The sequence below is a fragment of the Chrysoperla carnea genome, chromosome 5 (genome assembly GCF_905475395.1).
Source record: "Chrysoperla carnea chromosome 5, inChrCarn1.1, whole genome shotgun sequence".
Lineage (NCBI taxonomy): Eukaryota > Metazoa > Arthropoda > Insecta > Neuroptera > Chrysopidae > Chrysoperla > Chrysoperla carnea.
This window is the reverse complement of record NC_058341.1, coordinates 43,956,352-43,967,846: the sequence shown is the minus strand read 5'-3', so window position 1 is coordinate 43,967,846 and position 11,495 is coordinate 43,956,352. Positions and strand designations below refer to the sequence as shown.

The 11,495-nt window shown below is 30.7% G+C and overlaps 1 protein-coding gene across 1 annotated transcript; it reads right to left on the bottom strand.

Annotated features, from left to right (window-relative positions):
• Positions 1–3,291: 3,291 nt before the first annotated feature.
• LOC123300398 (TBC1 domain family member whacked) lies at positions 3,292–9,091 on the bottom strand. The gene is made up of 4 exons (XM_044882969.1): positions 8,623–9,091; positions 6,307–6,499; positions 4,998–5,376; positions 3,292–3,628 (listed from the first exon to the last, which is right to left on the bottom strand). Exons 1-4 carry the CDS (start codon positions 8,888–8,890, stop codon positions 3,338–3,340), a joined length of 1,131 nt encoding a protein of 376 aa, XP_044738904.1. The 5' UTR covers positions 8,891–9,091; the 3' UTR covers positions 3,292–3,337.
• Between the last annotated feature and the right edge of the window lie 2,404 nt (positions 9,092–11,495).

Sequence of the window (11,495 nt, the reverse complement as noted above, 5' to 3'; positions counted from 1 at the left end):
TCAGTTTATTAGTACAAATTTTCACGTACAAGTAAATTTATGTTGTAATGTACATTTAATAAAAAAAATGTGATACACATTTTTTGAATTTTATTTCTTACAAAGATTATAAAATATTGAAAGTGAAATTATGTGGAATCAACCAAAATTTAAGAAAAATAAGATGTTCAGCTACTGTAAACACCCAAAGCATGGATCAAAAATTCTAATAGTTTTTCGGCAAAGCTAACGAGTATTTTTTAATTTATTTTTGTTCTTCGAAAGTCGCCGGTGCAGTGTCATGTGACAGAAGTTACAACACCACGTTCAATTTCACTGACAATATTTTAAGAATCATCTGTACCAATAAGAATTCGAGGCCCAATAATAATTCGAAATTACTATATTATTGTATATATTAATCTGTATAGAAACATTTTATTTAAAAAAAATGTGTATATAATATATATTCCAAATATTTATTGAAAAATTGTATATATTATTATAAAGTATAGTTTGTGATTTTTTATTTAATTTTCTTTCTGTCCATTTTTCATTTACCTCATTCGAATGAATCCTGAGTTTTTGAGAAAATTTGCATTATTTACATTTTATATTCATTAAGTCTATATGGACCAAGAGCCAGAAATGTATTTTAAATGATCATATACAGACACAGGCCGGTGCACACGAAGTTTGGGGTTGTGGGTCAAGCTTCTTTCCCATTGAGAATATCTCCACATAAATGTGAATTAACAATATAGTCGTGTAAATGCAGCCTTTTATGAAACGCATTCCCACTGACTAATCACCTGTTCAATTTGTTTCGATATTTGTTGACTATTGACTTTTGATCCTGAAACTATTGACCATAGATATTCGTCGCTATTTTTGTAAAAAACCACGCATTGAAATTATATGAAAAACGAAAATCTACGATGAATATAACATGGAATTTCGGAAGTCAAAACTCACGTCAACCTAACGCACGAATGTACAGACTGATTCAGTTTAAGATTATGCCCGGACCACAATCTGCATACCGTACATCGATTTAGTTCTGACACATTTACAGGATTGATTTGTCTGTTTCCCAACAAAATAAAAAAATTAGATAGACTCTTGAACTTAACTTCTTGAACTATACCATTCATTTTTGCCCTATGGTTCCCGTCACATCTAGATCGACGAAGTTCAACTTTGGCGAAAAGGTATTACCGGACAGGATGTCAAAAACACACTCGGTATTTGTAATGAAGATGCGTTTCTAAATGTCTACCAAATGCATCGCGTTCTGTTAGTTTACAGCGACGAATGAACAAAACATACCTTAGATCGACAATGTCTGAATATCGGTTAACTGGTTTAGAATTATTTTGCAGAATTATCTTATTGAAAAATAGTGACTGAATATCACATTTTGACATAATAAAATGTTATCTTACTCGAAAAAAGAGTTTCTTGATTTTATGGCCTAACATAATGAACGAAAGATTGAACCCCTCTCCCATTGGATGATTCCTACGCACGGGCCTGTCTACACATATAAAAAATTTAAACCAGACCAAGTGTCTGCTAAAACGAAAAATATTCCCAGCTATTCAAAAATTAATACCGAACTTTTTACAACTAGGACACCTTAAAATAGATTGCTGACTCTTCGTCTATTATATAATTTATATATACGCTTATATTTTAAGAGATTGCACAATTTATGAAAATTCATACAAAAAATTTTTGTATATAATTTTTTTTTTATTAACAAGTTCTAAATTGTAAATTTAGGTTTTTTTGTTTTATTGCAACATTAAGGACGCAAATATTGTAATGGTGTTATTTCATTAGGAAAACAATTATTGTTGGTTCAAATTAATTTTAAACACTACGAAACGGAATATTACAAAACGTTCTATTGGATGGATTATATGGTTATTGTCTAGTGCAATGACTCTCGTGTTCTGAAGATGACAAAAAAGTCAAGAGAACCCATTTAAAAACTGAATAATTTTTTGCAATTAATTTGAAATTTTTTTAGATTACGGCTGGATGAATAGATAAATTTTGCTCGTGAGGCACTGCCTAGGATTTATGAAGTTTTTTTTTCCACTATACATTTTGTTTATTCTTTAAATTTAACGATAACTAAATTTAACATATATAATGAGAGGGAAAACAAAACCAGGGGCGGATTTACTTGAGGGCTTTTTGGGATACAGCTCAGAGCCCCGTGAATACAAAAGGCCCCAATAGAATACATTCTTTTGACAAAATGGCAATTAGTTGAGTAATTAGGCAAGCTCTTTAGAAGTATTAGCTCAGGGCACCATAAATTCACGATTCGCCCCTAAACAAAACCCTTTATTTGAAGAATCTGAAGACGAAATTTTAAAATTAATTCAATCTAAAATGTTATACTATTTTAATGGGTCTCTGACTTTTGGGCCACCTTTATAAAAAAAATTATATTCTTGTAATTATAAATTTAAAATTAACTAATTCAAAAGACCACAATAATATGGGTTTCTTTATCAATTAACACTTATACACAGGGTCTGCCGTTTACGACGTAGGAAAGTAAGAATCAATTCAACAATGACGACATTTTCATTTTCTGTTATTTTCATTTTGCTAGTTGAATATTTGCTATTTATCGCTATGAATTTATATATTCGATTCAAAGTCATTGTTCAAGTGACTACTTTCCACTGTTAAAACGGGATCACCACAGCTGCCTAAATTAGACCCCAATCGAACGTTTGTTGTGTAACGGACCCCATATTTTAAAATGTTCGAAATAAAGAAAGCCTTCATGGTCGCATTAAACTTTTCCCATTTAAATTTAATGAAAAATTAGGTTGATCGCTTTGCATAAAATTTATGAACACGTCCAAGGAGAATATATAAATTAAACTTGTGGTCCTTTATTTTAAATAAATTAATTTTTGTTCTTATCATTTTGATATTATTAATAAATGGCTAATTCTAAAATTATGCATAATAAATCTTGTTTCTCCATTTCAAGTCTGGTTCGAGAAGTGAGCTTTCTAAGCCACCTAGCAAACAACAGGCGCATAAAATTGCGGTACAACAAAACTCTTAATATACAGATTATCCCGAGCCAGACTGGATATATTTTTGACAGACTTGATTAGAATTGAGAATCACACACTTGAATTTTTATTAAACAAGAAAACAAAATCTATTTTCCTTTAGTACCATTTTCTTTTAAAAAATGTGATACAATTTTTTTTTTTTATAAAAATATTATTTAAAAAAATAATAAATGAGCACCAAATATCGTCGATTATTTTAAATAACCTTTGGTACAAGAAGAAAAACAAATAAAATTCGTAATTTGTTATCTTTTTGATGAGGCTGTGGTGGCAGTCGTTGCGGCAGCCGCCGCCGCTTGTGCAGCTGCTATTTGTGCGGCTTTTCGTCTAGTCAATTGTTTCTCATGTTCTAATTGAAAATCTTGTTCAGTTAAACCTAAACGATCCATATGCACCAATAAATATTCTTCGGTTAATACATGTTCCGGTGGATTTCGTAATACTTGTATCGTTTCACACATGCCCGGACAACGTTTACGCAATTTTGCTGAACCTAAACATCCAGCAATTATAACTAATGCGATTTTAAAAAGCACCTGAAAAAAAAAGAAAAACAAATTTAATAAAATGAATATGACTCCGTGATCGGCTCCGATAATAAATATTTGTTATTCAAATTAAGATGAGCATTTCTGCGTGCTGTATTATACTACTAAAGAGGATTACTAAAAAGCAATCGAAACCGGTCTAGCTAATTAATAATAACTTTTCTAAATTTAATTAAATAATTTTATTGTGGGTCCTGAAGGGGATATATTTTAACAAAATGAAAATATTTTTTAGTAATATTTCTTTTTTTTAAACGTTGATAGCGGATTCGTATATAATATTACGGGCCAGTCATTGATTACGTAAACATGATTTTGAAGATTTTGACCCACAGCAAAAACCTCCCTCCCCTAAGCTTACATACACCCTCCCCCTTCTGACGTAAGATTGAATTTCGTTTTTCCGAATAATACAATGATTATTTAGAATAAAATTTTTAAAAGAAAAATGTATAATTTATTTGGAAAATGAGAGTGAGTTCATTTTGGTCGCTAATCTCCTCAATTGCCAGCGTTTGGTTCATCAATTTTCAAAAACAAACAGGTATAGGCCCGTTTCTATTATTAATACAAATTAATAAATATCATAAATAGTTTTTTCGAGAAAAAAATCATTGTCAATTTCAAAACTACAATTGCTTAGAAATAAAGAACGAGTAAATATACAGGATAGAATCTTGGCTCAAAATTCGTATTTTTGAATTATCTTCAACTTTCCCATTTAATGTTATCAGCGAAAATCAATAGTTTTCCCAAAAAACCGCCAAGAAAGATCGTTTCGGGGCAAATATTTGGATTTTTGTTTTTGATAACATTACGAACCCATCTCCCATGGTCATGAAGTGTGTACCTCAAAAAAGTTGTCGTCTAATTGAGGGTCTGAGCGAGCTATTATTAAATAATAATAATCTGGTTTTAAATTAGTATTAAAAAAAAATAAATTTCACAGCAAAATCTAGATCCATTCAGATAATCAATCGTTGTCTGGATTGCATATTATTTCTAGTATTAAATTTCAACTCATAAAATCTTACATAAGAATGAGTTTTAATATGTCCCCAAAATTGGATATATCCTGGAGTACCTCAGTCAGTATCTCAGAAACTTGTAATTCAATGAACAAAATTTAATTAAAGATTTAATTTTTCAAAAATCTAACTATAAAAGAGCATAAAATTATTGACTATTTAGAAAATTTTCCTCAAGAAAATTTTGTGAATCGACGCTTACCGCCAGTATAAATAAATCACTGAACCTTGAATATATGTAACCATAAAAATTAAGAATCTCACGAATTTATAATAAATTTTCTGACTCATGCTATTTCCGTGTCTATTAATTATTTGATAATACTGACCTTGACACCTTCACATAAGAATATATCCCACATTCTTAACAATGATTCCCATGGTAATGTTCGTGTAAAACAACACAAAAACCATTCAGTCATATATAAAACAGGTTCGATTCCTTTTGCAATTAAATGTCGATGTGCGGCTGGACATGTACGTCGTAACAATGCATGTAATATATCACCATCACGTTGTACAACTTCGAGACCCGGACTATAGTAACCAGCAATATAATGATCACTGACACTCATAAGGCACCAGAATGCCTGTACAGCAGGCATATGCATCAGTAAGAAGGCAGCAATTGGAGCTTGTGCTTGACAAAATCCAACTTTTGGATTTTTTATTGAATACGCTTTTAATACATTAAATAATTCTATTTGTCTAAAAACAAACGATATTCATTATTTTCAATTATTTCGAATTATTGTTGAGCGTAAATTTTAAAGTACTATTTAATAGATCGGGAACCAGGCGCAATAACGGGTGCGCCATCTTTTATGTCGGTATGTAAAATTGAATAACTTTGAAAAAAAAAAATTTCTGTATATGAGTAGTTTTTATTCAATTTGACCCTTTGTAATCTGGACTAATTTTCGAAAACAAAATCAATCAATTGGTCGCCTCTAATGTCTAAAACAAAATATGTCCTTTTTGCTTCGTTTTGACCCATGATTTGGTTTGATGGATATAGTGCACCTTCCCCGTTGCTCGAATGCGAAAATTTTGCTTATTAATATCGCCAGAAAGTGTGAAATAGGCCTCAACGGTCGTGAAGTGTCAACCATTCGAGCGACTGTTTTAGGTGACGATACGAAACTTTTAGGTTCTGGACAGCGCTCTTCCTGATCGCTTCAACCAATTCTATGAAACGCCTTAGTCGTTGATGAGCGGCATATTGACGAATTCCCACTGTCACACGCTTAACCTAATGCTACACCAAACGGCGAATAGTGTTGTCAGAGGGTGACCGTTCGCCACGATATTTTCGACGATGTGCACGTTGATTTAACAGATTACAGCGTCACTATTTCGGCGCGTTGTTTCAGGGTGAAACGATTGATTGTTAAAATTGTATTGAATTGACGTTTCAAAATTATGTCTAATCAACTCAATCGGTTGACAGATATCAAAATTAACATACCGACATAAAAAATGTGACATTGACAACTATTTCAAAACGGCTGGAAGTTTGACTTCATGTACAAAACAACTTTCATCTGGGGGAAAATTTATAATTGGGCCTCTCAAACTTTCAACTATTCTGACATTTTCTGTCATAAAACCTCTTTTTGAATTGTTTCGACAACTTACCCTGGTTTATCTTCAGAAACAAACATTTCATGAAAGGGAAATTGTCTGTGTAAATCTTTCTTAATTTCATCGATCCATCGTGGATCTCCTGGTAATTCTATTAATCGATTATATTCGTCTGGTTGACGGTCTAATAGTAATTTACCACCACACAGATATAGCCATGCCTTGGGGCGTACTGACATTGGAATACCTAAAAAATACGACGTTGAAATACTCAAATAATTATATGAAATATATGAGATGTAAGATATAGTCAAATTTTATCACATTTAGAAATATTTATGGTAGGACTCGGAGGCTGATTATCCAGGTGCGTGTGTGGAAGCTTTTAAACAAACATAAAATTAATTGTGTTAATAATTTTACAGTCCGTTGATATTGGCATTTTTACAGTTATTCAAATGTATGAATGCCAATCTAATTCATATAATTTCTGCAAAAAGGGAAAATTATAATAAAAATGATAGGAAAAGGAAGAAACAAAGACGATACGGAAGAGATAGCTCACAGAAGATGAATCTGCCGAAGATATTACTTCTTCATTATAAGGTCGGGAAACTGTCAGAGTGACAGTATATCTAGTAATTATAGACAGGCTTGTGGTTGAACTTCAAAAGAGGCGAAAATTATGCAGCAATTTTTACAGTATATTTTCATTTTTAAGTAATTTGACCAATTAGAACACTGGTAAAGTTCAAATAGAGCAAGTATGTTAGTAACGATGTATTTTGGTGATTAAGAAAAGTGTTTTTTTTGATTAATGTATCAATCCACGTTCTTATTTAACAACGATAACTTGTGCCGAAGAACTGCCTCGAACAACCAACGCAATTTTTCAGGTTCTAAGAAATAAAGAACTGGAAGACAAAGAACCAAAAAAGAGGTATTTTTCACCGATTATTATTACGGGGGGCGAATTTTTAAAACTGCATATGGGTCAAAATTTGTAAATCCACCTCTGGTAGTGAAACAAACGCGTGTTTGTTTCACTACCAGAGGTGGAACAAAAAATGTTTGTTCTGTTCTCGATTTTTTCTTTAAGAAAATTGTAAAAAAGGAAACATTTTTTTATTTTCCAATTAAGAAACAAAATCATTTTTTAGAGTAATTTTTATCCCATAGATAAAAAAAAATTGAATCTCTTTGATAATAAAAGTAGATTTTGATATATCGACCAAGTCCCGTACGAAGAGGAATATCCCGGAGCAATTTATTTCAGTTAATATTAGCTCACCTAGCAGTTAGAATAGTATTCTTCAAAATATGTATAGAATCGTTTCGAAGTAAAAAGTTTTCGTACAAAACTTTGGGCGAAATTTCAAAAACTACTCAAATAATCGTTAAATAGACCTTTTAGAGGGCACTTTAAGGTAATTGTAAACATCCGGACGAAATTATTGAAGGATTGGGCGTGCAATTTCTAATTCTGAGTCATTTCAATCGATATCTCAGAAATCTTTAGTTCAATCACGAAATGATCCAGAATATGCAAATTCTACGAGGTTACAGCAATAACGACTGAAGCAACCCTCTAAAGGGTCTTAAACTTATTCTACAGGGCCCCTTTCACATTTTCCACAAAAAAAGAAACAATGTCGAAGCTTATTAAGCATTTCAATCAAAATTTTGATATATGTACTATTGGACAACTGACCTAGGATATTAAAATTCAGCAATTCAAGTTTTTTTAGAGAATATAATTATTTTAATAATGTTATTGGTTAGCGAATAAAATAAAATTTTAATCAAAGGCTCAATTTACTATTTGGCGCGTCAGAAATCTTAGACGTGTCAATTACAATATCCCACACATGTATATAACTAAACTTAATTTTATTCATTTTTATTTTAAATGATTTACGCTACTAGAATTCAATTTAGTAATTTAGTTATGTAGTTATCCCTGAAAAATATTCGATAACCTATGACAATGCTAATTTTCAATGAAAATCTTGAAATGAGTAAATTTTGTGGTAAATGACAAATACAGGAGCAATGTTCGTTTTATTTGCTCTGCAAGGTTATTAAAGAATAACGAAATCAAAGTACGTTTTTTACCTTAAACTAAACTTATAACTAAACTTAATTTTATTCATTTTTATTTTAAATGATTTACGCTACTAGAATTCAATTTAGTAATTTAGTTATGTAGTTATCCCTGAAAAATATTCGATAATCTATGACAATGCTAATTTTCAATGAAAATCTTGAAATGAGTAAATTTTGTGGTAAATGACAAATACAGGAGCAATGTTCGTTTTATTTGCTCTGCAAGGTTATTAAAGAATAACGAAATCAAAGTACGTTTTTTACCTTTTCGACATCGTTCCCGAACTTTTTTATAATTTTTTGTCATATAACCTTCCCAATTATCCAACATTCGTAACCATTTTCGTTCACGACGTAAAACTTTTTCTGGTGATAATTTATGTTTTGGTTCTGGACTATATTGTTGACCACCAAGAAAACCATGTCGATCTGGCACCGTTGAAATAACACTTCCATCTAATAATGTACTTGCATCACTACATACTGATGTCGCATCCGTTCGATCTGTAGTTGTACTACTTTGAGAAGTCATCCTCACAAAATCCTCGTAACTAATTCATTTCGATTATGGGAAATTTATAAATTGAACATATTTATCAAATAATTATGTGTTATAGGGTGGATAACGTATTAAATTACTTGGTTATCAGCTGTCACACAAAATTAACGTAACACTAATTAATAAACTCAATAATAATTCAACTACTTTAATTCATTGTATAATTAATGAATTTTATTTTTAAATTAATTAATGTTAAAATGGGTATTTTCTATGCAAAATATGTCACTCCCAAATTAAATTAAATTATTACTAATTTGTTGTATCAAATGCATTTGTCAGAACTCGGAAGACAAGCCCACATTTATTAAAAACATTCAATCCACTGAACTATATTTATTTTATTAGTATTTGTCAAAACTATTTTGATAACAATGTTTAATTGAACTATCGTTTATAATTTTACGTAAAATCTGAAAAATGTCTAGTTATAACGTAGTTGTATAACCTTTAAAGTTTGTACACAATATCAGGCTATTTTACATAAAAAAAACTTGCCGTTGTTTTTATTACCTTTTAACATGACATAAATAATTAAATTTGGTTATTTAACCATCTGGCCAGCCTTAAAAAATTATGACATTTCTTTAAGATAAAAATGCTAATACAATTTTTCAAAACAAAAACTGCTCGAAACGATAAAATTATCGAGGAATGGAATTTATAATTTCTTCTTAGCTTAAACAACTTTAAATATAATTAGAAGGATAACTTCTATTACAAAAAAAATATAGATTGCTATGTTTACTCTTTAGTTTACTCGAGGGTCTCGACCACTCATGACAATTTCCTTATGATTCGGTCATCATGCATCTGTATAGATAAAAAATGTTTCGTTGCCATAATAGAGTCTTGGACGGTACAGATGTTACTTATAATCAACTCTGAAATAAATCCAAATTTATTCGGATCAACTCAGCGCTACTCGACTCGACTACACCGTGAAGATCGTGTTAGCAACTAACATGGGGATGACATGGGGATTCAACTTTCAATGGGGATGACACTTGTTTTCAGCTTGTTTTTCACTTCAGGTGTAGAATTCAGTGTACGGACAGAAAAGTAAAGTTGGTTTTTGAAAATCTTTAGAAGTACGTCGTAAAATATGAACGTAACTCCTAATTAAACAAAGAGGCAGATATTTTAAAAGTGACGTATTTGTTGAGTATTGTCATAAGATTACATATAAAACTATTTTGCAAGAAAGGAACGGTCAAAAATCTTTGAATGTATACAGCTTCTTCGTTTTTTAATCAATTTAAATTTAAATTTTGTTAATTATGGTATCAAGTCTACTTTTAGATTTTCAGGGGTAATGTGGTAAATTCGATATCAGTCATCAACCCGAATATAGATGTTCTCTTTGCATACACTTTTTACACTCGGTGTAGGTTGAAAAGGATATAGTACTATCTAGTATATCATAAGACTATCCTTTTCTATTTACACCGGGTGTAAAAAGTATATTCAAAAAAATAATCCGATATTTTACTTTAATTTCTTTTATTTTTATATTACTTTAATTTATATAGTAATTATGTTGAAGGAAAACAGAACGGGACATTCCCTAAATGAAATAAAATCATCAAACGGATATATTAAATTTTTGTTAATGAAGTATGTAATTTGTGAGATTATTATTACTTGATAATATCTTCCTTTTTTGTTCCTCTAATAATACACACTTGAAAACATTAATAAAATAAAATATATATTTCCTAAGCGCATTTGTGTAATATGCACTTTTTACTTAATTTCAACAGAATGTTGTTTTAAAATCATAAAGTTTCGTTTGAGTGAGCCTACCTGGACACATTCATATTCATAATCAAAAGACTGTGTAACAGATCATTAACATAATTTTAACATATTAATCACTTTCTTAACACATTACAAGGCTATCAAAAAATAAAAATGTGATCGTCTTATATAATCAAGTACAATTTACTTTTGATTAAAGGTAAACGTTAAAATGAATCGCGCGCTGTTTCTGTATTGATTGCAATCATATAAAACGGAATTTTAAAATATAATATCAAAGAAAGAAAACCAAAAATAACTTATAACATCATAATAATTAATAATTAACCTCTTGTGCCTTACCTGTTTAGTTCATAGAATATTAATTATACATAGAGAACGCGAGGGATCTACTAGCCTGTAAGTGGTTGCGATATGATGAATGAGAGAGAAGACTGTCAGGGAGTTCCCCTGTGTCCTAGCCATAATCATATGTACATATATACTTATTATTTGTATTAGTAAGTATAAGTATATGTATTAGACAAGGACACAGAGGGACTTACTGGCAGTCTTCTCTCTCGCTTTGCATATCGCATCCACTTACAGGCTAGCGTTTGCTATCTTCATATCTCTATGGTTTAGTTTATGGCGAACGAAATTACCTAGAGATGGCTCTGGTGTGAATGCAATATGGCCGATATAGAGGATTTTCGTTCAAGTTGTCAAAATAAATTTTTGCATTTTTTTTTGTTTATTTGTTTTTTTAACATGGAGAAAGCCCTGGATATTAATATTGGTGATATATTTTATCTACTTGGTGGATCAGTAAGGCCGT